This window comes from Lepidochelys olivacea (assembly GCF_965140295.1).
Source record: "Lepidochelys olivacea isolate rLepOli2 genome assembly, chromosome: 10".
Lineage (NCBI taxonomy): Eukaryota > Metazoa > Chordata > Testudines > Cheloniidae > Lepidochelys > Lepidochelys olivacea.
Window position 1 is genome coordinate 30,566,398 of NC_140420.1, and position 25,510 is coordinate 30,591,907.

A 25,510-nucleotide genomic window follows, 5' to 3' on the forward strand; every position below is an offset into this window, starting at 1 on the left:
CATTCGATCACATTGCTCTCACTAAAAATATTAATTTTTTAGTGAGAGCAAATAAAATAATTTATTTTAAAAATATTGGTTTTTTTCATCTTTATCTCATTGTTTTTTAATTTCTATTTTTGTGTATGTTTTATAATTTACAAATATTAGTACAGTAGTACATGTATATAATTGATATATATACATATATTGAAAACCGGCCCCAGGCATGCTCAAAAATTTTTCACTGATAGGGTTTCAGAGTAACAGCCGTGTTAGTCTGTATTCGCAAAAAGAAAAGGAGTACTTGTGGCACCTTAGAGACTAACCAATTTATTTGAGCATGAGCTTTCGTGAGCTACAGCTCACTTCATCGGATTTGAAGTGAGCTGTAGCTCACGAAAGCTCATGCTCAAATAAATTGGTTAGTTTCTAAGGTGCCACAAGTACTCCTTTTCTTTTCACTGATAGGGGTGCGTGATCAAAAAAGTTTGGAGACCACTGCTCTAAACTGTGGGTCGCGATCCCATTTTCATGCGGCGGTGAGAGCTGGGTTAGACTTGCTCCAATACAGGTAAATTACCAGCTGCTTGTTGGTTCATTATGTGATGGGCTCTCAGTCACTGCATGGCTCGGCTGCACATCCCTGCAGCCAGCCTCCTCTGCTGGATCCCGGCCACTCCACCACCATTCAGTCTTAGGCCCCGCCCCATCTGCCCATACATTGTGATGTCACTCCAGGCCTTGTGGCGTCATCCCCAGTCCCGTGCATCTTTGCCCTCAGCTCTGGGAGGACGGAGATAATTCCAGCCACTCACCAGCTCCCTGGGCCGCGTTGCTAGGCAGAGTAGAGGCCGAGCCGCGGTGGGAGGGGTCGGAGTTGGGCGGGGCCTGAGGAGGACAGTAACCAATCCCAAGGCTGGTGGTGCCGGAGCCTAGCCAGTCAGGAGTGAGGGGGGCGGGCACGAAGCGGAGCCGGCGGCCCCGGCCTGTGCTGAGGAGGAGTGGAGAGCTGGGGCATGGCGGCCGCGATGGCGAGCGCGGCGGAGCGGGCAGTGCTGGTGAGTCCGGGACCCTCCCCCTCCTCTGCCCCCCTGCCAAGGGCCTGGGCCCGCCCCTGCATCTCGCCAGCCGGGGGTTGGGGCCAGCCCCGAGGCCCTCCTCTGGGGGTGGGGATCCTTCCCCCAGGTGTCCCGGAGAGAGGCGCTGCCCGGCGTGGGGGAGGGCGAAGGGCTGCCCGGGGCCTGCCTGCCCTGGGGCCGGTTCTCCCCCGCCGGGCAGTGCCCCCAGCGCAGCAGCCCGCCCCTCTCCGCCATCGCAGACAGCATCAGCCCGGCCGATCTGGAGATGCAGCGTCTCGCCTGGGTGGTGGCTGCCCCTGCCCTGGCCAGGTGCCCCATAGGCCTGGAAGGGTCTCCAGAGGTCATCTAGTCCCGTCCCCTGCACTCACGGCAGGACTAGGTATTATCTAGACCCGGGGTCTCAAACTCAATTGACCAACGGGGGCCGCATGAGGACTAGTGCATTGGCCTGAGGGCTGTACCACTGACCACCCGCTGCCCCGGCCCCGCCCCTACTCCACCCTTTCTGTGAGGCCCCACCCCTGCCCCACCTCTTCCCAACCCTTCCCTGCCGCCATTCCAAACCCTTCCCCGAAATCCCCACCCCAGCTCCGCCCCCTCCCTGCCCCCAGAGGGTACAGGTGGGGTGCAGGGTGCAGCAGGGGGCTCAGGACAGGGGGTTGGCGTTCAGGAGGTGTGCGTGGTGCGGCGGGGGCTCAGGGGGTTGGGGTGCAGGAGGGGTGCAGGGTGAGGCAGGGGGCTCAGGGCAGGGGGTTCGGCTGCAGGAGGGGTTCGGGGGGTGGCGCACCAGGGGCGGGGCAGGCTCCCTGCCTGCCTGCCCTGCCCCCGCGCCCTCTAGGGAGGAGGCCAGGACCTGGTGGGGGAGGTGCACAGGGGTTTGTGTGTTGCCCTGGCCTCTCCTCCAGGTACCTCCCCTGAAGCTCCCATTGGCCTGGGAGCTTCGGGGGAGGTACCTGGAGGGGTGGCCAGGGCAACACACAGACCCCTGTGCCTCCCCCCAGGTCCTGGCCGCTTCCCGGAGCGGTGCTGGGGCAAGGCAGGCAGGGAGGGAGCCTGCCCTGTCCCCGGTGTGCACCGGGCCGGAGCTGCTCTAGGTAAATGCTGGGGGGACTGCGGGGAGTTGGTGGGCTGTAGAAAATAACCCCGTGGGCTGTGTGTTTGAGACCCCTGATCTAGACCATCCCTGACAGGGTTTGTCCAACCTGCTCTTAAAAATCCCCAATGATGGAGATTCCACAGCCTCCCTAGGCAATTTCTTCCTAACTGTCAGGGTGGTTAAGCCCTGGAAGTTTTTCCTAATGTCCAACCTAAACTGCCCTTGCTGCAATATAAACCCATTGCTTCTTGTCCTATCCTCAGAGGTTAAGAAGAACAGTTTTTCTCCCTCCTCCTTGTAACAACCTTTTATGTACTTGAAAACTGTTATGTCCCCTTCTCAATCTTCTTTTCTCCAGATGAAACAAACCCAGTTTTTTCAATCTTCTCTCATAGGTGATGTTTTTTTGACCTTTAATCATTTTTGTCGCTCTTCTATGGACTTTCTCCAATTTGTCCACATCCTTCCTGAAATGTGGCGCCCAGAACTGTACACAGTACTCCAGTTGAGGGGCCTAATCAGCGCTGAGTAGAGCAGAAGAATGACTTCTCATGTCTTGCTTACAACACTCCTGCTAATATATCCCAGTATGATGTTTGCTTTTTTTGCAACAGCATTACACTGTTGACTCATATTTAGCTTGTGATCCATTATGACCCCCAGATCTCTTTCTGCAGTACTCCTTCCAAGACAGTCATTTCCTATTTTGTATGTGTGCAACTGATTGTTGCTTCCTAAGTGGAGTACTTTGCATTTGTCCTTATTGAATTTCATCCTGTTTACTTCAAACCATTTCTCCAGTTTGTCCAGATCATTTTGAATTTTAATCCTATCCTCCAAAGCACTTGCAACCCCTCCCAGCTTGGTATCATCCACAGACTTTGTAAGTGTACTCTCTATGCCATTATTTAAATCATTGATGAAGATATTGAACAGAACCAGACCCAAAACCAATCCCTTCAGGACCACACTTGTTATGCCCTTCCAGCATGACTGTGAACCACTGATGATTACTCTCTGGGAATGATTTTCCAACCAGTTATACCCCCACCTTATAATAGTTCTATTTAGGTTGTATTAATGAGGTTCATGGCATAGGGTCATTGCTGACTGTGAACTAAGCAGGGAAGCTGAAGTTTGCCTAGCAGCCAACAGGCATTTCTCATCCCTGACCTCTTCTTTCAGGGCACGCTTTCCTTGGTCCTCCTACTGCTTGCGGGGCACTGCCCACTTGTCCAGTGTATTAGTCTCTTGTTCTTAGTATTGAAAGCCTTAATTGATATAGGGTCAGTGCCCCTTAGGAATTGTCTGCTGCCATGTGTCCTGTGAAGACCATTAAGATCAGTAAATTGGAGCTACTGGTCTTTCCCCAAGATAAGATCTTGAGGTTGGGAAGCGGATTCTTGTCAGGCTTTCAGCCCTGGAATGTCCTTACTCACTAGTACATCCTCTGTAAATCAAGGTTTGTGACTCTGTAGCATTTTACTTGTGTTGTTTTCGGGTCAGGATTGTAACTCGCTGGCTGGAGGAAATTTTACAGATGCCATCTCTGATAATTTTTAGCGATTTCTAAGGTACCTAAAAGGCCTTTGGCCTTGGATAACTGAAATTAAACATCGGTACTAAAGGACATTTTTATGACCAAGATATGCATGGGTTTGTCCATCAAGAACTTAATTAACAAATGTGCCTGAAATTGTGTTCTAATTGAGACCCTATTGTAATCAGTAGGTGGAATAGCAGTTAAAACAACCCTAGGCTAAAGGCATGTCTACACTATAGACTTAAGTCGACCTACATTAGGTCGACTTACGATCACTGCAGGAATTACTGCTGATGTCCACACTGCCCTCCTTCTGTCGGTGGTGTATGTCCTCACCAGGAGCGCTGTCACCCACTGAAGAGGGGCAGTAGGCAGGGGCTGAGAGCCCGGGCTCTCAGCTCCACACACCTCCCCTCGAAGAGCCTTGTAGCCACCCAGGCTTCTTGCCTCCCTGTTCCTAGCAGGGGGCAGCGGGGCACTAGCTGCCCAGCTTTCTTGTCAGTTTCATAGTTCCAGCATGGATCCCTGAAATTGATAAGACAGCCAACAGTCAATGTAAGTAATGCAGTGTCTGCACAGACATTGTGTCACCCTAACTACACCAACATAAGCCCTATGCCTCTCATGGAGATGAAGTTATGTCAGTGTAGTAAGGCACTTACATTGGTGGGACAAGGCTGTAGTGCAGTGGTTCTCAACCTATTTATCATTATGGGCCGCAAAGTGTTAGTTGGGCCAAAAGTTGAGAACCACAGTCCCCCTCCCCCCCACAAACCCCTATGTTCAGCGATTTTCACACGGAGAACCCCGGCACAGAGCGGAGAGCTGGGTGTGGGGCAGGGACCCCGACCCCCGCCGTGCGGAGCCAGGGAGCAGCCAGGACCCCGACCCCCGCCGTGCGGAGCCAGGGAGCAGCCAGGACCCCGACCCCCGCCGTGCAGAGCCATGCGGCAGCCGGGAGCCCATGACCTTTAGCACACAGCTGAGCTGGGCCGCAGCTGTGTGCTAATTGGTCCTCATGTGAGCTGCGGGTTGAGAACCACTGCTGTAGTGTGTAAGCTGACATAATTAGGTCAATGTAAGCTGCCTTAAATTGACCTAACTGTGTAGTGTAGATCAGGCCGATGTAACAAAATAACCAACCAACCAAGACCTGCAGGAATATAAACATATCCCACCCTGTCTGAGAATCCCAGCCATCCCCAGCCCCTCAGCTTTTCTTCTCTGATCAGGCTTGTTTGATTTATACTCCCTTCTGTCAATCCCCAATCATAATTCTTCATATTAATTTTGGTTAGGGCAGTGAATCAGGTTCTGCAGGACTCACAGGAAACCCCCAAATAGTAGCACTTGGGTTATATCAAACAAAGCCAGAGAACTTCGGATGTGTGTTTTTTGTGTGTTATTTCTTATCGTCTCATATGACATGTATAATATCTGAGATCTGATGTCCAGGAATTCAAGAAAGACTAGAACTTATGTGGGTGCCATAAGTAGCTCCCCAGAAGTATTTGAAAAGCTCAAGAAAAAAAACAAAGGAAGTACTAGAGCCTGTACACATCCTGGTCTTTTTCTCCCACCTCCTCCTTAATAAAGGGTTGTACCATCATGGAAAATGGCCTTGGACAGAGGGATGTGTTTATGATGTGGTTTTAACTGTTTCAGAAAAAGGTCCAGGGTACTCTAGGAAACTGAGCAAAACAAACTGCTGCTGTGTAAGTCCCTTTGGATGTGTCAGTCTGTGACACTGCAGGTGCCATATGCCACTTAGTGTAAATTCATGCGTGGATGAGCAAATTGCCCCAAATTCTACATATTGAGATTTGAGACTTCTAAACAAAGGTGCCTATTCTGAGCTGTAGATTTTTAACAAATTCGTAGAAGTATTCCAAACACAGTTAGGCTGGAACTGTGTTTTAGGTGACAAAATAACCAACCAACCAACCAACCCTTGTGTGAATATAAATATGCCTCACCCTCTCGAAGAATCCCAAGCATTCCAAGTCTCTCCGCTGTTCTCAAACATCTGCAAAAACGTAGCATGGGTAGCATGAAGGTCAATAAACTGTCTAATCTGGACTGATCAACAAACGATGAGAACCAAGCCAGTTTGTGTGTGCCCTGAAAATGGAAGAAGTTTGGAAGCTTAAAAGTGGTTTAAAGAGTCTTTAAATGACTGCACATGTGCATCCCACTCTACGCACCCTGCGCACAGTCACCAGAAATTTTTCCCTCAGTGGTACCCGTCATGGTGGCTCAAGCACCCTTTGCTGCAGCACACTGTGCAAGTATAAAGCACCCAGCGGACCCTGTGACCCCTCAGTTCCTTCCTACCGCCTGTGGTGGTTGCTGGAACTGCTCTCCTTCCATTCACAAGTTCTCTCAGTGGACTTTCTCTTTTTATTGTACATAGTTAGTTTTAGTAAATCGTGTTTATTGGAGTTTTCTTCCAATCCACAGTACCGAGGGAGGCCTCGGTCACCAGGCTTCAAGCCCTGCGTCTCCTGCAACAAGGTTATGCCCTTGAGCGACAGGCAGTCAAGCTACTTGAAGTGCCTGAGAGATGCTCATACTGGGGACCATTGCTAGATCTGCAAGGACTCGCTTGGAGAAGGATTGTGAGGCCAGGCAGAAGATCCTGCTCATGGAAGTGGCACTGAGACCTTCATCTGAGCCAGGCCGAGTGCGTCAGCATCAGTAAGGAGTGCTCCTCCTACCTTACCAGAGTCCCGGCACCAATCTCCATCTCCAGGGCCCAGAAAAAGACAAAAGAAACAGCGTGTCGAAAGGGGGGGCATTCCTGGCACCGAAGGCTGCCAGGCATGGGAATCAGGGTAGAGTGCGATCTAAACCAAAGCACTCCTCTACCTCAGATCCATAGAAGCTGGCACCGTTGATTCTGGCACCTACGTAGGCACCGTTGAGTCTGTTACCAGAAGAGCTTCTGTATTGGTGGCACTGTGTAGTACCGACAGTATTTTGGTCCCGACCACACCGGAAGCATTTGTAGCTGTCAGGGACCTTCTCTCAATGTCGGTACCGGTATCATCGACAGTACAAGAACATAAGAATGGCCATGCTGGGTCAGACCAAAGGTCCATCCAGCCCAGTATCCTGTCTGTCGACAGTGGCCAATCCCAGGTGCTCCAGAGGGAGTGATCCTAACAGGTAATGATCAAGTGATCTCTCTCCTGCCATCCATCTCTACCCTCTTGCAGACAGAGGCTAGGGATACCATTCCTTACCCATCCTGGCTAATAGACATGAATGGACTTAACCTCCATGAATTTATCTAGTTCTCTTTTAAACCCTGTTATAGTCCTTGCCTTCACAACCCCCTCAGGCAAGGAGTTCCACAGATTGACTGTGCGCTGTTACTGGTACTGGTGTACTGCTATTATTGGTATTGGTGAACAGGAGTGAACCAGCTGGGTCATTTCAATGTGAAGGGCACAGTATCGTCAGAAGGGAAACCTGCAGTGCTTGCCTCAGTGCAGACCTCTCCACCCTGTCACTGATCTCTGGAATGGTTGGGAATTGCACCTCTGTGGTACCCAGAGAGTCTCATCCTCTTCAGAATCGGAGATCAGGTCTTACTCTTCCCCTCCTTGAAGCCGTTCTTGTTAATCCTCTAGACATTTCCACCCTTCCATGGATCTGGGCACAGGAGTACCATTGAGTGGTTGGCCAGGAGATCACTCGGGACCTACACCAGTCCAGTGGCCCTTTTGGAACCTATGGGGGTTTTCCCCCAGTTTCCCAGGCATATTCCAGGTGCTGCTATTCAGTGGCCTCTGAAAGATGGGTAGCATTGTCCTATTGGGTGGCACCCAGTCTGGACTCCGGTACCAAGCCCAGTATCAAACTCAAAGAGCCAGTTCAGCGGGATCCTGCTGATGCAGAAAGGGAAGAAGAGCACCCACAGCCTACATAGAAAGAACTAAACCATTCTGGTGGTCCACCCAACTAACTGTTTGTGGCTGTAGCGGACAGGATGAAAGGTCTCCCAGTTTCTTCAGACAGCTTTGCCCTGGATGTCGTCATGTATTCGCAAATGTTAAGCTCAGGCAGGTGTTTTGCCACCAACTAACCTGACTGCTCATTCCACAAGATCGCAAGCATCCTCAACAGCATTTTTAGTCCAGATTGTAAAGCAGCAACCTGGTCAGTGGAGCACACGTTCTCCTCCAATTACACCATGACTTCGCATTCAGGAGATGATGCCAAACTTGGTCAAGCTGTACTGCAGCCTGTGTACATGAACCCAAATCCCTCCTCCTACTTAACTGCTTGGGAGTCACCTTGGTTGGAATCACATGTGCAGTCACTCAAAGAAAAAACAGTTAGTAACCTTTCGTAACTGTTGTTCTTCAAGATGTTTTGAACATCCATTGCTTGACCCGACTTTCTACCCCTCTACATTGGAGTTTTCCAGAAAGAAGGAACTGAGGAGGGGGCGCGGGGTCTGCTGGGCGCTTTATGCTGGTGCTAATGGCACACAGCAGCAGAGGGTGCTTAAGCTGCCCCAATGCATCCAATGAGGGGGAAAAAATTCAGTGACTGTGCGCAGGGCTCACACACACCTAGAGTGGAATGGAAACATGCAACACAATTTCAAAGAACAACAGTTACGAAAGTTTAGTAACAGCTATTTTTTTTTTATAGCTGATGGTATTGGGGAGAGGGAGTGTGCGGGCACCAAATGAAAGGAGGGCAAAGCTGCCATCCTCTAGTCTTTGGGGAAAGTCCTTCATGTTGCAGTGAATCTCTTTGCCTACTCTCCCCACAAATGGAACCTTTTACCACCACAGAATTGACTGTTCTTAAGAGCTGAAAGGTTTTTCTTTTAAACATTTAATGTGTTCAGTGGTTTTATGAAGACTCTTTCTAAGGAGATGTACTCAGAGAGGAATTGTCTGATTCTCTGGATTGGATCCATATCATGTTTGACTTGCTGTGAGCGCCCTCATTCTAGCAAACTCCCAAACCTGATTCCACCAAAGGATCAAACCTCTCATTGGTTCCCGCCAGATTCCTGCTATAACATATCTCAAGCTTTCGTCGGCACTTAGTGGTTAACTGGTATTTTATGAAATGGAATCTTATCCAGATGTGCACCCAATAGGCACATCTGGCAGGTTAACGAGTGTTATAACCAACATCTTTGTCCTAGCCCTCATTCAAAAGGGGTTTGCCAGCAGGACATTTCCATCTCATGTGAAAAGAGCTGGGCGAAAATCCACATATTTGCTAACACTTCTCCTAGTACACATTGTTAGGAATGGTATAGTGGTTAGGCCACTGGACTAGACTGGGATTTGAGAGACCTGATTCAGTTCCTGACTCCCAGCCACACTTTGCCTGTGACACCTTGGGCAAGACACTTATTTACCCTGTGACACTGTTCCCATCTGAAAAATGGGGTTGTCCTTCCCTACTTCGCTGTGTTGAAAGTAATCCTCCCCACAACGCACGCACACCTACTGCCTTTGGTGTTCTTTTGACCAAGGGTGTTCTTATACTAATACTTCAGGTTTGCAGCTTCAGGATCTGGTTTTCACAGGCTTTCTCCATAGCAGACAGCTAGTTGAGGTCAGCTGAGAAGTTGTCCCATCAGATCTGAACTTGTTTATTACTGAATTTGTGCAAACAGTCCCGTCCCCTCAGCTGAATTTATTTTGGGTTCTTTCCTAATTAAGCTGCTGTTTGGTAAACTATGTGGATGAGACCAGTATAAGAACCAGGCTAGAACAGCCCCAGAGTTTTCAAGGAGGCAGGATCTGGGCTTTATGCTTCATCTGAAATGGATACCTCCAGCAGCACAGGGCCACCTACCACCACTATTATTCATATAATGTTCTAAATAAATAAACATTTGCTCAGTGGAGTCAAGGCAAGATATTTTGAAAGGGGATATAGGCAGCATGGAGAGGTAGAGAAAATAACTCCTTTGATCAATTCAGTCAAAAACTGCCTACCTTTCCTCTTGTTATATTTCCACCTGCACATACCAGTAAACTTGTTCTCCATGGTGTATGTGCTTCTGTGCCTTGGAAAGAAATTAAGATCAAGGATCCTGTGAAAGCCCCAAGAGACTTTCTCGTAGATGATTCCTGTTTTGTCTTTCTATGGCTATAGGAAGAAGAGTTTAAATGGCTTTTGCAAGAGGAGGTTCATGGTGTCCTGAGACAGCTGCAGGATATTCTGAAGGTAACGAGCCAGTTCCAGCCATGCATGGGGAATTTGCCTTTTCAGTTGCTTTTTTCTGGTTGCTGTTTTGTTCTGTGTGAACACAATGCTGGGGTGACAGCCCTGGAGAGCAGAGACCTCTCTTTATCCCCAGAGAAAATATATTAAAAACAAAAAACACCGCCACCCCTACACGCATACTAATAAGCTAACTAGAGGACCCCCCAACCCTAACATGAGCTCTGGCAGGAGCAGTCCTTTAAAACCCCACTCAAGGGGTTTCCTTGTGGTTTCAAGTTCATCACAGCTTCAGCTCAGAACAAGACCACAGTCTTATGGGACCCAGTCCTTCCAACCCTTCCCTAAGGATTGGGTCCCTTCTTGGACCAAGGGACTTGTCTGTTTATTTGATCAGGAAGAAGGCACTGAGCTGGTTTAAAACAAGGCTGTTTATCCAAAAATCATTTCTTGGTCTGGTGGTCCTGGAGAATCCAGTTTGAACGAGCATATTTGCACCTCTCTAGAAGTGGCTTTCCATCAGCATCCCTCTCCTCCTAGAGGAGTTGCATACAATGCCACAATAACACCTACACAATTGCATTTTTAATACAAGGGACCTCAAAGGTTTAAACCTAATTCAATAAAGTTAATCTTAATCCCATAAGGTTTGTCCAGGATATTGCAGAATTACGTCACTCTGTCACAGTGTCAGTTCCCTTTGCTCTTGTGCAGGAGGCGTCTCACAGGTTTGCTTTGCCTGTTGGTAGCACAGAAGGACCAGTCAAACAGGAGAACTTCATGCTGGGCACTTCAAGGTAAGTGTGTGTTCTCCCTGTGCACGTTTGGTCTTGGGATCCTCCTTGCGTAGGAAAGGAGGGGGAAGGATGTGGAGGGCTGAGGCAATTCGCTCCCATTTTACACAGATTCTCCTGTTGCTGCTGTCGCCCATGTAACATCTGGAGACACTAGAGCACTTCCATAGTTGAGCACATCCACCTTGTCGTGACCCAGGTGCCTGGCTTGCAGAGCGCAGAAGCTGATTTACTTTGGTGCACAATTTTAACTCGTTTCCTACAACGTCTGTGACAGTTTGGCATTATTTGTCTCTTCTCGCTTGCTGCTCTCCTAGCTTACGTTAATCGTTTGCATGTCACATCTTCCTCCCTCCCCCATTTCATCTGCTTTGTTAGATAACAAACGTGGAGATCTGAATGCAGTGGTATTTAGAAAAGCAGCAGTTCAAGGCTAAGATAAGAGCCCCTATCGGACAGCTGTAGCTGGGAGCTACCCACTCTCTGCTCTGTAAATCCCAATTTAACTGTTGTACTGTGTTACTCCCACAGTTGAGTGGTTGGGTCGATAGCTGAATATCTGCTTCTAAATAGATGTTGAAATGTTCAGCCATAATTTCATTATTTGAACCTTTACTGCTGTAAATTTCCAGCCCTTTAAAAAAGAGACTGTTGCTCTGAGGAAAGCCTGATATTTTGCTGTTTGTGTTGTAAAAGGCAGTTAGCCAATGCTCATTTATTCATTGTTTAATAACCTTCTAAAGAAAGAACACTCGACTTTCCCATCTGTTCTGCTTTCTTGCCATTTTATCAAACATTAATTGTATTTGCCTGTTAAAATACACATACCTGTCCTTGTTTACTCCATATGCATTAGCATCTTTGGTAATGTACATACAGGATGGGAAGTTCATTTCTTTGATCCCATAAGAATAGTGCTCTCAAAAAAATCACTCCTGTGGTAGGCTTAAGTAAAATTAGATGCTTCCCATCAGATGAAAGTACTTTTTAAATGGATCACATTTTAGACTTTACGAATTTCCTTTTTGTTTGATTCTTTAGTGGAATCACCAGGTGGTTTTCCTGGTCATATTCTGATTCATTACATCACTGCTGAATAGTTAGATCAGTTCTGACCATGCTCAATGTGTGAATAATGAGGAGTCTCTGTCTAGTGCTTACAGCTGGAGACCTGGGCTCAAGGAATCTGAAGTCTGTTCTTGGCTCTGCTGCTGACTCTGTGTGTGGCCTTGGGCAAGTTCCTTAACCTCTGTGTGTTAGTCTCCCAAAATGTAAAATAGGAATAACGTTTACCCACCTCACAAAGCAGTGTGAGATCTGGATGAAAGGCGCTATATAAATGCGGTTACTACTAAACTGCATCTGAAATAGTCACTGTTTCTGAGCCTCCAGTTCAGCTCTACTTCTGTAGAGTTACACAGTAGACAGTGAAACATGCTTCCACAAAAGTTCTGAGCAGCTGTGGAGCAAGGGATTCTGGTATCCAAGGGGGAAAATCTGTGTGTGCAGAGATTGTCTCTGTCCATTCCTCCTGATGTTTCTCTCTTCTATCACTTCAATCTACTTTGAGTTGAACTGCAACAGGTTTGTCTTTGTCAGATGGTGGGAGGTCAGTGAGATCATGGTGTCTGTGTTAAATGAGATGGGCTCATAAATTGGAGTCCTCAAAGCCCAGATACTTTAGTTTCCAGTCATTGTTTCATATAAACATGTAACAGGATTGTTGAAAAGGTGGGACCTTTGCTGAAGGTGACCAGTTGCCCAGCACCACTCTTCAACTTCCTCTATGGCATAAGCAGAAAGCGTACACAATGTCAGATTATAACCTAGTTTGTGATTTGCATCCATGCTGTTAGTGCCAGAACTCTAATGTTTAAATGGTGAACAGTGTGTGGATTGTTAATACAGGGAGGAAAATAGTTTAGGATGGGACCTTAGTGCTCTAACAAGTCAGTTACACAAGGGAGCATCTCTCAAGCAATATTACAGTTGCTGGCAGGAGGCTTGACCTAAGAGTAGGTGGTGGGAATGCATCTCCCTAGCTGAGCTGTCCACAGGACATACTAGGACCAGCACTGGGGAGCTCCTGTGTACCCACCTGGGAGTGGGGAAGGTCCTTTCTGCCCTCTGCTGTGTTGCATTTTGGTTGGTAAGGGTGGAGGCTGGTCCCCTGTTCTTGCTGGGGGTGAGAGGCTGGCTGCTTCTGTACCGGTCTTGGTAGGCTGTCTCCTGTGACTCTCACTGGTTGGAACTGTTTTGTCATTCCAGCGCAGACCAGGTGAAAGGAGTACTGATGCTGCAGGGAGATGCTCTATGCCAAGCTGTGAGTACCAATCCACACCAATCACTTTGTGCTAGCACTGAAGCGTACTCCTTGCCTTTCTTTCCATGCTAGACCTTGTCCCTTCAGATGTCAACAAGCGGGGAGGTGTGTCAAGCCCATTGGGAATGGAGCTGCCCTCTGTGGTGGTGATTGGCTGGTTGCTGTCTAGTGATGGCACCTCGGTACCACAGTGATTGCATCTCGCCATTGCTTTGGTTGGTTTTACAATAGGCTCTGGTGCCAGCCGAACACTGCCATGCAACTGAATGAAGATGCAGCCAAGTCTGTGGCTGTACAAGGCACTTCTTGCATAGCTGACATGCTGCTGGGACATGATGCCAAGGATTGAAATCTGTATCTAAAAAAATCTGAGTGCAGGGATGAGGAGGAGGAAGATTCTGTCCGTACATGTGTGTGCTATCCTGCTGGGGTGTGTTTTCTCTCCCAGCTAGGGAGTGGCACCTTGGTTAGCTGCAGTCCAGTCTTAATATGCATGGTGTATAGTCTTAGATCTGTTTTAACTCAGCCTTCCAAAACTGTCACTTACTCACCTGGGACAGTTCATTATTTATGATGACCGAGTGAAATATCATTCGTGTTTGCAATATTGTAACCTGATAGGTAGGTAGGTAGAGGGCTTAACTGTCACGTGTACTGCGATAGACCCATCTTAGCTGACGGGCGTCTCACCTACGTTGCCCCTTATCTGTACCATCAGAGTTCCCTCACCACCTCCTCAAATGAACTGGCAGTCTCCTCTCTGGGCCCAGTTCAGTAACGGCGTTGTCATTTATGCCTTGCGTCTCCCTCCTGTAGAAAAAAGATTAAGGTGAAAAACTGGCTGAACCAGTACTGCTCAAAGTGCCCCCACTCAGCAGTCAGTGTGGATGGATCTGTCGGAGATGGGATGGATGGGTTTGAAGGGGTATGCACAGCACCTTTTGTTCAGGGGGTGCCCTGCTCTGCGTTTTGTGGGGGAGTTCCTCTTATTTCTCTCTCTCTCTCTCTCTCTCTCTTAAAGGATATTAATTTGAAAATGCCCAGAAATAACCAGCTCCTGCACTTCACATTCCGCGAAGACAAGCAGTGGAAATTGCAGCAGGTATGGTTATCAGGAGTCTTCCCTGTGTTGAGCTGGTCCGAGTCTGAGCAGCCTGCAAAGGCCCTCTCTTTCAAAGAGAAAAGGACTGGTGGTCTTCATTGGGGTTCTCCAGACCCCAGTACCCACCTTCCTTTCCTTATCAGTTGGAGTGTGATAGAGGAGGGGGCAGAGGTGTGAACTAGTTGGGATTAGGGCGTTAGAAGAAAAAGGGTGGGTGCTTCTAGTTCCTGAGACATCAGTGAGCTCAAAGCTCTCTGGGTTGGAGTGCTGAGCCTGTGAAAGGAGTGCTCAGAGCACCTGGGCTGTAGCTCTCTCTCTCAATGCCTGTTGAATCTTGGCTGGCTGAACAGAGAACAGTTCATCTGGCCCTGAGCTGGCTCACAAGTCTGCTCTCATTCCCTGTATGAAATCATGTCTTCTCCCTTCTCCTCACTAACAGCATATGCCAGTGCCTCAGACTCTAGCTATATCTGAATTCTTCAGTCGGAGATCTGGCTTCTGGAAATCTAGTGTTCAGTCTCATAGAAGTAAAGTTTTCCACCATTGAAGTTTAAAAACTGACTCTGGGGTTCTATGCTATGTAGATCCTTATACATTATCTTTGGATTTTTTTTTTTTATAAGCATATTTGGATTTTGGTAGTTTGTTGGACACATCGGTCTACAACAGATTGAGAGCTCTAATTTACTGGCATTTTAAACATGTTAGCCAATTGCCGTGTTTAGACTCTGTGGTAGGTGAATCAAACCCTCTGTTGATTTGGGCTTTGAGTCACTGAAACTTATGGCTATGTTGAGGAGTTTGTGCTTTGCAGACAAGTGAGCTTTTGTGATGCGCTCAGCAGTGTTTCCGACATATAGTGACTCTTTTTTGTATTGCTGCTCTATTGATATTCTTCCACCGTCTCTTAAGCACAGCTCCTGCCTTCATTTACTTTGGAAGGACTTGGTCTCTTAATGTTATTTAGATGAGGAATGCGAGAGCCTAAAGGAGGCAGAATAATAGTATTTCATGAGATTATGAGGAGACCCTTGTCCTGTTTCTCTCAGAATAAGCCTCCCATAGTGAAATATCATGAGCCTCTTCCATGAGGGAGTGGGTCTTGCCAATCAGAGGAAGTGCTGTGAGTCTGCGTGGAAAGGAACCAGAAGCGGGAGCTGGTTGTGGAGGGGAAGGTAGTTGTTACTTGAACAGGGAAAGGGCTGGGAAGCCTTCGGGGAAGTGGAATAGAGAAGGAAAACAGGTCTGAGAGAGGAGGCAGGGATGAGCGGAGTCCTTGTATTGACAAGGGGGATGGTGCGTGTCACTGCAGCGCCTAGTGGCATAAGCTGCTCCCAAGTCTGTTGTTCTGGAATGTTCCTGGAGGTGGGGGATCTGCAGGGTAGTGTCCTGTGATGCCATGTCACGAGTGCCAGCGGTATCTGAGCCGCCAGCTGCTTGCAGCATAATGGTGGTTTTGCACTGGACAGGTTTCCTCCATCTAAAGACACCCTCCTCTGAGTCACAAGACTCCTACTGAGACTTCTGAGCTGCGTGCTCTGGGGAAGCAAGTGCAAGTCATACAGGAGCTTTTCTCATATATCTATCCAGGGCCTGCACTAGGTAAGGTTCAGTTCAGCACTCGGGAGACTTGTGCCGAGATATGGGGGAGAAAGGAAGCTTCAGACTACAAGCTTCCCATGAACAAAGTGTCCAAAGCTGTGTCTGTCTGTTTCACTGTTACATTTGCAACTGGCACCTAGAACTTGTTTGAAAACCCTAGCGAAACATGCCCTTCACAGCATCCTGCTCTAAACTCGTTCAAGTGCTTTTTTGTACACACCGACTGCCTCTTACCCTAAGTTGTGCCTACCTTTTCTGTGTTCATCCTCCGCGTTCATTAATGCCTTCCTCTGTTCCAGCTCCCACACCAGCCTCTGGTGCTGAGTGTCTGAGTCTCACCCCCACTTGGAGATGCTCCTCTGCTCTTCTCCCTCTGCCAGTGAACCCTTTCTTTGCCTTTGGAGTTTTTCCTCACTCCTATTATGGGCAGCTCTGGCAGGATTGCTCTGTTAACGGACCATATGCTGCAGTCTCTCTTGGTTCACAGGGGTTCATGCTAGATGTGCCTCAGGTCTATTCTATGAAAGGTTGCTCAAGAGGCCAGCCCCAGTGATATGTTCCCCTGCACCCAAATGCTGCAGCAGCTACTCTAGAGTGTTGGTAATCCACTGTTCCAATGAACCTTAAAGTTAGAAATCAGTGCTTCGTGTTCTTTTAAAGTATTCAGATGTTGTATTGATTTTAGCTCTATGGCAATGATTCTTAAGAGCAGCCACTGTAATCAGATCACAGCTGAAGATGGGGAGACTGGACAAAGACAGTAACCAGAATGTGCTCTGAATGCCCTATATCCTGGACAGTGGGAATGCCTAGCTGGATAGCAATGTATCACTTTTGTTTCTGGCCCTGATTGCTCACGAGATCTTACTACCTGACATCACTGCTCCTTCAAACCATCAGTGCTAGTTTGATGGTCCAGGACATAAAATAGCAGGCCCCAGACTTCAGATTGTTGTTTCTTAAAATGCCTGGTCTGGTAGATCAATCATTTTATGATCTTAATGGCAGAGGTAACAGCTTGCTTTAGTGGTGAGTGCCGAGTGCCCAGAAGAAAATGCCTTTAGTGTTATGGGATGATCAACATTTTCTTTCCTGTCTGTGCAGTGGTAAGGGATGGATCCTGGGAGACAACAGTGGGATAGTCTACTTTTTAGCATTAGTTCAGGGGGAGCTGATTTGACAGGGCTGTATTTTGTACGTTTGCAGATCCAGGATGCTAGAAACCACGTTAACCAAGCAATTTACCTGCTCACAAACCGAGATGTAAACTACCAGTTCAAAACAGGCTCTGAGGTCCTCAAGGTGAGCAGAACGCTCTCTGGGAGGTGGGGTAAGAGGATAGACTCCAATTCCACATTTCTCCCCTCTTTTTAATGCAGCTGCTCGGTGTCGGGTTTTTTTGTACTGAGTTGAAATCTCTGCAGAGACTGGTCACACAAGGAGTCTTTGGTAGTGCAGGGACTCAAACCCAGGTCCCTGGCTACCGTCCGAGCCACTGGACAAGTTGACTGTAACTTCTCACCACATCAAGTGTGAGAAAGAAAAGCCTGTTCCGTTTTTACTTGGGCAAAGGCAATCAAACAGGAAAAGATCAGCAAATAAGACCACCCCCCTTTTTCTTCCCCCTGGGAAGAAGATGAGTCATAGTTCAGAGTGCCTTAACGTTCTAGTAGTCATGAGCTCTGTAAAAAGAAAAGGAGGACTTGTAGCACCTTAGAGACTAACTAATTTATTTGAGCATAAGCTTTCGTGAGCTACAGCTCACTCCGAAAGCTTATGCTCAAATAAATTAGTTAGTCTCTAAGGTGCCACAAGTACTCCTTTTCTTTTTGCGAATACAGACTAACACGGCTGCTGCTCTGAAACATGAGCTCTGTAGCAGATGAACACAGCTCCCCCAGAATTCTGGGTTGGGCATTCTTCCCAAAATAGGGACTATATCTGAGGAAATTCTCCTTCAAGATGCAGTATTCCTGCCAGGTGAAAAAGCCACTACTGTCACAGACTTATAGGAAAGAGCTTGCTCATTTACGGCCCCAGTCCACAAATACTCAAGAGTGTGCATAACTTCATTCACGTGAGTAGTTTCATTGACATTCATGTGATGACTCACATGACTAAAGTTCTGCACATGCAAGATTGGAGCCCATCAGAGCAATTAGGCAACATTTTTATCTTCTTTTGTATGTAAAGCTTCTAGAAGAGCTTTCAGTGTCTTTAGATCCCTCTATGACTGTCAGCACTTAAAATCTTTAAATTGTTTTCTCTGCTGTTTCTTACATAAGGCACAATGGGCTTTTTTTTTTTTTTAGCTGGAGTTGGAGGTGACTTACCCTGAAGAGGGGTAAAGTGGGGTGAAGGAATGTGGGCTGACACTTCTGAAAACATTCTTGTGCTTTTTATGTAAGGCTGCATGACAGTGGTACATTTTCGCCAGCCAAATTACACTTATAAACAGCAATTTTCTTTCCCAGTTTAAGTCTCTGAATTCCTGCTCCTCTTTTCTTATAGCAATACAGTCTCTCTCCCTGCCCAGCTTGTGCAGGTTCATTTTGTTTCTAACCCTGTTGCCAAGTAGGGTGTAAATTTAGAGTGAAGATTTCACAGTGGGATCATGTAGGTCGGGGGGTGGGGAGGGAGACAACCTGGGAGGGAGGTGACTCGGATGCAAATACCTTCTGCTGTTTAGAAGAATTTGCAGAGCAAATCATGCTTGGTCTCATTGTAAAGATGCCAGGAGAGGTCTGTAGCATGAGTGACTTTCTTTAAAGCAAGCTACTTGGTTAGAATTCAGAGTAACAGAATATCCAGGAGCTCCAAGCTCTTCCAGTGGCAGATCCCGTAGAAAAGCAGAAGCTCTTATATGAAACATCAGCACTTTCTGATCTGGAACCTTCTCCCAGTGACAGTAAGTCATTGACAGAGCATTAGAGTGATGCCAATTAGGCTGTTGTGGTTTTGTTGGGAACATCAGCAGGGATATGCAGTTGACAGAACATGCCTGCCCATGAGTAACCTGAAGAGGGCTTTGCTCTCTAGGGGTCTGAGCGAGAGCTGCTTGCTTCTGTTTGAGCCTCGGGTGGGAGCATGTGTGTAGAGTTGACGCCATGTCTTGATGCAGTTTCCCCTGTAACAACTCATGCGTGTTACGCAGGCTCTTCAGCTCGCCCTCCAAAGCTGCATCATGGCCTTCAGACAGGAATATGTGTTTTCTTTCCTAGCTGATGGATGCGGTGATGTTACAGCTGACACGAGCTCGGAACCGGCTCACTACTCCAGCCTCCTTGACCCTACCAGAAATTGCCTCCAGTGGCCTTACGGTAACCTTATATCAGTCTTGGTCTATACTGCCCGCTCCCTCTCTCTACCCACTAGTGAGGGCTATCATGCCCCTCCATGATGGGGACATGGTTTGCTGTTTCTAATCTATCCTTGTCGGACACAGTATAAGAGAATCTCCTTTTTAGTCTTGTATAACTTCCATTGTCTGGAAGCAGATGTAGACCCTGTGCTCAGTATTGGTGGTTGGTCTACCTTTCTCTGCTCAGACCTGGGCTTAAAGAGCCCTCAGCCAGGAGAAAGAGTTTTGGCTTTGTCAACTGGGCTTCTCCAGAGCAAAACTCTAAAGAGGGACTAACTATGGAGTCTAACCCTTGTCTCTTCTGTTCCCTTACACAGTGTTGGTGCAAGAGCTGTCTAGGGGTCAGGTGCAACAAGAGAAATAGCCATCATGTATGGTCACGTCCCTATTCCAGTCTCCCTGTAAAACATAGCTTTTCTCCTTTACCTAAAGCTCTTAACGTCTCTCTGTCTCTCTCTTCCATTTAAAAAAAAAAAAAAGAGAGAGACTCTACGGTAGTATTCCCCTAGCTATAGAAACAGAGGGTCCTGTCACTGATGCAGAAATCATTTCCATTTTCTCACAGAAAATGTTCACCCCCGCTCTGCCCTCGGACATCCTTGTGAATTTCTACATCAACCTAAATAAGCTGTGTTTGACTGTCTACCAGCTCCATGCACTGCAGCCCAATTCCACCAAGGTAGTCTCCTTTATTCACCTTTCCCAGTCAGGGGAGATATGGGCTAAAAAGACGAGTTCTCAGTTCCTTGGATGATGCTGACACCTCATGATGTGATGTGGTGAGATTTCCAGAGCATGGGATGAGTGTGTTTAGTGTTAGGTACCTGGAATTAGGTCAGGATGCAACCAGAACACCTGGTCTTCCTGGAAATGCAAACCTAGGTTTGGGAATAATGATTTAGCAAAGATGGAGCTATTTGAGTGAGCCCCAGAGGGAGTCATCAATAAATTTACCCGCATGATATTTTATTTTAAAAAATATATTTGGGTCAATTCCTTTATAGTGTTAAAGGGACACAGTCAAGTTAATGAATATTTTTCTAATAAAAATCCCTTATCTGTGTTACAAATACATCTTAGATTATTTAAACCAAAGGAATTGTAAAGAGTTAATTTCATTTTAGTTGCTTGGTCACTTGGATTTCTCAGCTTGGACAGTGGAAATCAGGCTAGTCAGTTTCATTTGGTTTATAAGTAGTTTCTAGTGAGTTTCACTCTGAGGTTCTCCCTGGTGCTGTGTTTTTGGATGCAAACCCTGCATAGCAATGGATTCTTTTCTGGGACTATTACTCTGGATCTTCTGTGTGAGCTGATTTAGGTAAACTGAAACTGGGCCAGACTGGACCCAACAAACTTAGAGAATTCATGTCCTCGTAAGGGGCAGGGAGAGACCAGATGCTAGAGGCTCTTTTGGCTCTGCCTTTTGTTTACTCTTAACTTCTTTGCATGCACCTGCCCATGTTTCTTGATATCAAACCACTGTCTCCCTGTATACAGCAGTAAACATGAGTCTCAGCTACACTTTGTCAGAACATCCTGACAAATCTTTGATTGTATTTTTTTTCCTTATGTCAGATTTTAAGTGACTTAATTTCTCTCTTGCATCCGTTGTGTAGAACTTCAGACCTACTGGAGGGTCCATTCTGCATAACCCTGGAGCCATGTTGTAAGTACTGTCTTCTGAAGGGTTGTATAGCGTGTGTAGGAGAGGGTGATGTCCGACACTGACTCATGACAAGAACATAGTCATTGGCATTAGCCCTGTTTATGAATAGCTTTGAACTTTTGGCCAAGGAGGGCATCTGTTAGGCCAGGTCTACACTACCGTCTTACGTTGGTATAACAAGGTCACTCAGGGGGTAGCCAGCCTCTCGGGGAGGTGGAGTAGCTTCGCCAATGGGAGAAGCTCTCCTGTTGGTATAGGTAATATTTTCACTAGGGCCATGTCTACACTAGCACTTACGTCAGCAAAATGTTTGTTGCTAAGGGGGATGAAAAAACATCCCCCTGAGCGACATAAATTTTACCAGCATAAGTGCTCGTGTGCATAGGGCTATGTCGGCAAAAGATGCTCTCTTGCCGACATAGCTACTGCCGCTCGTTGAGTTGGTTTTATTATGTCGACAGGAGAGCTCTCACCCTTCGGCCTAACTTGGCTAAACGAGCACTCTTCTAGCGGCACAGCTGGGCTGCTGTAAGCGTGTAAGTGCAGACATGACCTAAGGCAGCGCTGTAAGTGTAGACAAGCCCTTAGGTAGGGCAGCTCCAGTGAGCCAGAGCTGGGGCTGTACCTGCTGAGTACTGGTGCAATAGCAAGATCCCTTCAATGACTCCTTCCCTGGCCCAGACAAACATGGCTGTTCAAAATACAGTCCTCACTGAGAGAGGAAGGGGCTGGCAGGGAGCTCAGGCCCTGCACAAAAGAGAACATTAACCTCCCACCACTACAGTCAGTGTTTCATTTCCTGTGCTGCTGCCCCTGCATGTTCCCTGGTTAGCCAAGGCTTGACTCTGCACCTTATTTAAGCGGGGCCGAAGCAGTTTCATATTCAGCATGTCTGGCAGGTGTCTCGTGTAGCCATGTGCTTCTGACAGAAATCCTTGTGGTTTCTTTCATAAGGGGGGAGAGGGAGGGGAAGAGTTCTAAGTGATTCATACTGATTCTCTGCACCTGGTGGGGGCAGTGGTGTAACTGAAACTAAGTGGTGGTGCAGTGAGCTAGATGCATCAGCCTCTCCATTTACAAACCTGGGTTCCACTTAATTTGACTACAGGTAAAACGGAGTTAAATGTCTACTGGACGTGGCTGCCTACAGTGGATAGGTTTCCCAGTCTGTCATCTCTATTGCTTAATCTAGGACTGGACTGTTGGGGGAAGGTGCTTTGGCAGAACAGTGGAGGGGAAGCTGTGTAGCATTTGTCTGCTAACTAGCACACTAAGCCTCACTCTCATGAGCACTACATGCACCTATAATTTACAGTCCAACCCTGACTTAGCTAGTGTGGCCCCTGGATTTATCAGAGTCCATGGAGCCCTGTCTGTGAGCAGCTGTGGTGTGTTCTCTTTGCAGTGAGTGTGGCAGCCAAAGATATGAAGTCAGCCACGTCCATAAAGTGGAGTGTGTGGTACCTTGGCTAAATGACGCCCTTGTCTTCTTCACGGTCTCTCTGCAGCTCTGCCAGCAGCTGAAGGACAAGGTAGGGACGTGGGCAGGAGTTCTGTTAGTAGCGGGCTCCCTTTGCTTTTAAAGGGTTTCAAACCTGTTCAAATTAGTTACCTAGGTGCTCTCGTGAGCTGGAATGGTTTTGACCATGAGTGCTTGGCACAGAGATCAGTATGCAGTACGAGATAATTTGTTCTGTGTATTGATGGCACAGGATGTTCAGGGAAATAATGAAAAATTGTTGCTATGGAGCTGACGAATGGTAGGTGCTACGCAGCAGGAGGCTAGTTAAAATTCCAAATAACTGGGTGAGATTTAGTAACAGGGTGTTGTTAGCAGCTGCAGAGAGAGCCCCTTAGAATCCAGCAGCCTGGTCACTTTGGAGGTGGTTTGCAAGGTTAGAAGTGTCACTTGCACCTGTAGAGAACCGGATGAGGTAATTAGCTCACCAGCTGAATGCCAGGGAGAAGGCAAACAGTACGAAATGCTGGGCTGGGGATGGGGGCTCCCTTTAACTGCTGCTATGTTTATGTTGTACTTGGAGCACAAGGGAAAAAACAATAATAAAGACACTTGGCGAAGGTACCCCGGTGTGGACTGTATGTGCTGTGTAGCTCATCAGGAGGGCTTAACAGTCAGGGTTTCCAGGAGCAGAAGGGGGAACTCGTTCACAAGGTCATATGAGGGACTAGTCATGCTGTTTCAGAAATATGTATTCCTGGGCTAAGGACCGTGGCCATACATTGAGAAACTGAGATGAGGGGCCAGAGGTTCAGAGCTGCTGGAGAGGCAGTGTGGTCAGACAAGGACTCGGGAGGATCTGAGACCTGTTCCTAGCTCTTCCACTTATCTGGTGCGTGACCTTAGGCGATGGGGATAATATTTTCCCTCCTTTGCAGGGTGCGTTGAGCTCCTTGGTTGAGAAGTGCCATGTAAGAGCTCGGTGGTCTGGTGTGTATCTGCTGTACATTATATGAAGCCTGTGGCAGTGACACTCTCTGTGTAAAACACCTATGCACAACTATGGCTCCATAGACAAATGGAACAAATAATAATTGGCCCATTGTAACGGCTCTTGAACTTGGAACCAGGAACCACTCCTTATATAACCAGGGCTAGAACACTCTGGCAGGATCCGTGTAAACCTGTCAAGAACCAGTAGACTGTTGGTAGCACTGGTTCTGGATCACTGCTGAGGCATACGCCTGTGGTCCCTAGGATTCAAGCGTGGCCCGTTGCTCCTGGCTTGGGCTGTGTACGCTCTGGGGGAGGTATGAAGGGAATGTCACTCTCCAGAAATCCCACTGGCTGAAAGGAGCTCTGCCCAGCCCCCTTGAGCTGGGAGCAGCCATTGTTCTGAGTTAAAGGGAAGGATGTGAAAGAAAATAGAGGGGGCTCCTGGGATTTGGAAGGGGTCTGGCCAGAGAGAGATCGGAGAATTACTGACTCCAAGTGAGGGCCCAGATCTAAGACAATCATGGACTCCTTCCAGCTTCTCTCATCCCCAGAGCTGCTTCCAGTTCTGGCCTGTGAGGTGGGGTTGGGGAGGAAGCTGTCCCTTTAACAGAAAGAAGCAGCTTTAACGTGAGACTGTTATTTAACAAGGATCTAGGGAACCCAGGGGCCTACCTGTTTTATCCCTTGTTTTCCAGATCTCTGTGTTTTCCAGCTACTGGAACTACAGGCCATACTAATCCTTCCACAAGAGTTTGACCCTACACGACCCCGACCACTACTGCCCTGCCCCTCTTAGGAGGAAACCCCTGTGTACCAACCTGAGAGGAGTGCCATGTCGCACTGGCCTGTGTCCTGCCATACACCAGGGTCAGTGCTTTCCAGAGACATTACCTGTAGGAGCTGCTTGTGCTTCAGACCTCAGGGTTCAACACATGGCAGCACTGAGCAGGGCCCCTCGCAGTGCTGTGATGTGGACCGTGAGCTTGCTCATGTCTGCGTAGTCACATGTGGAATGTTACTTATTTGCACCTTGCAAGCCCATAATGAGTTATGTGGACCATGTCCGAGGGGTTGGGGTGAGGGGAAGACCATGAGCCAGTAAAGCTAATCTAGTTTGCACATACCATCGGGATTGCTGGACCACGAACAGAGCTGGGGAGAGACCGAGACAGACAAACACTAACTGGGGCAGGCTGAGTGCTTGTTAATGTGCAGCACATCATGGATCAAGAGGATGCTGTTTCATGCAGTGACCTAGGATGGTCCATCAGGGTTTTTGAATGGCCCCAAGACTCATTCCTTCCTGTCCCAAACCCTCCCCAGCATCTATCCAGATGTTTCTTCTCATTCATTTTGAGATGTTCTTATTTGCAGCTGTTACTTCCTTCTCCCTGGCACCAATGTGACTGTGTGTTACTCCTTGTTTCTGAGCCCCAGGTGAGCCAGTCATTTCTGTCTGTTAGAATGTAGCTTCTGTTTGCCATTTGCACATAAACCTCTCTCTCCCTAGCACAGGAATGAGCGGAGCCTCTGTCCGCCATCTGTGCCAGGCCTTCTGTTGTACAGTCTCTATGATCTACCACAGGGTGACACTAAACACAGATCTGCAGACAAGACTATGTTGTTCCTGTGGAAGGATGGTGGTTGTTAGCTGCCTAACCTATTGATGCTACAGTATATGAATCACCCCCATAACCAGTCAATATTTGTGAAATAAAGTTCCTCAGACCAAGCGCTGTGCTGCGTGGCTGTTACAGGCATTGTTCAATGCTAGGACATGCTGAGAATTATTAGTGGTCACAAGTGATTTACTACCTCTGTAAGCCAGGATATCTCCTGGAGGTGCTTAGTGTGACTCAGCTAGAATAGCCTGGCTTACTGCTCAGCAGGGTAGGGTGGAGGGAGGATGGCTGCAAAATAACAGCTAAAGGGAGGCTTGGGCAGAGCAGAGCGGGATATATGGGGTACAGTGCAGTATGAAATGAGCAGAAATTGAGGTGGGGATAGACTCAGGCAGGTGCTAGAAGATCACGATGAGGAAGGTAACCCTAGACCATGGCAAGAGTCTGGAAATAGTTGTAAGTCAAGTGCTGTAGGGCAGGGGCACTCAACCTCTTTCCCCCCAGGACCCAAAAGCTACCCAGTGCCACTCCGTAACCTAACCGCCTTGGACCATCATAAAGAGTTGGGGCCAGGGCAAAAATGCAGAGCTAGTTTTGGATGCTGTGAGTGGATTATACTGGGGCTAAGGGGTTGGTGCTGGGTGCGAGGTTGTGGTGGTGAGAATGGCTTCTCCTTTC

At 47.7% G+C, this 25,510-nt stretch overlaps 1 protein-coding gene across 3 annotated transcripts; it reads left to right on the top strand.

Moving 5' to 3' along the window:
- Nucleotides 1-941: 941 nt before the first annotated feature.
- Nucleotides 942-24,942, top strand: ROGDI (rogdi atypical leucine zipper). 3 transcript variants are annotated; one of them, XM_084642110.1, is made up of 11 exons: nucleotides 942-1,040; nucleotides 9,839-9,910; nucleotides 10,622-10,704; nucleotides 12,970-13,024; nucleotides 14,046-14,126; nucleotides 16,935-17,030; nucleotides 18,950-19,048; nucleotides 19,655-19,768; nucleotides 20,706-20,755; nucleotides 22,161-22,287; nucleotides 23,906-24,942. In XM_084642110.1, the coding sequence occupies exons 1-11, from the start codon at nucleotides 999-1,001 to the stop codon at nucleotides 23,945-23,947; spliced, it is 861 nt and encodes a 286-aa protein (XP_084498236.1). In that variant the 5' UTR covers nucleotides 942-998; the 3' UTR covers nucleotides 23,948-24,942. The 3 variants fall into 3 exon arrangements, with proteins under 3 accessions (XP_084498236.1, XP_084498238.1, XP_084498237.1); XM_084642112.1 differs by lacking the exon at nucleotides 22,161-22,287; XM_084642111.1 differs by lacking the exon at nucleotides 16,935-17,030.
- Nucleotides 24,943-25,510: the final 568 nt, after the last annotated feature.

Coding starts and splice junctions, on each gene's coding strand:
- ROGDI (XM_084642110.1), top strand. CDS start 999: ATGGCGGCCGCGATGGCGAGCGCGGCGGAGCGGGCAGTGCTG. Junction 19,049..19,654: donor TTGCCTCCAGTGGCCTTACG/GTAACCTTATAT, acceptor ATTTTCTCACAG/AAAATGTTCACCCCCGCTCT. Junction 19,769..20,705: donor TGCAGCCCAATTCCACCAAG/GTAGTCTCCTTT, acceptor TCCGTTGTGTAG/AACTTCAGACCTACTGGAGG.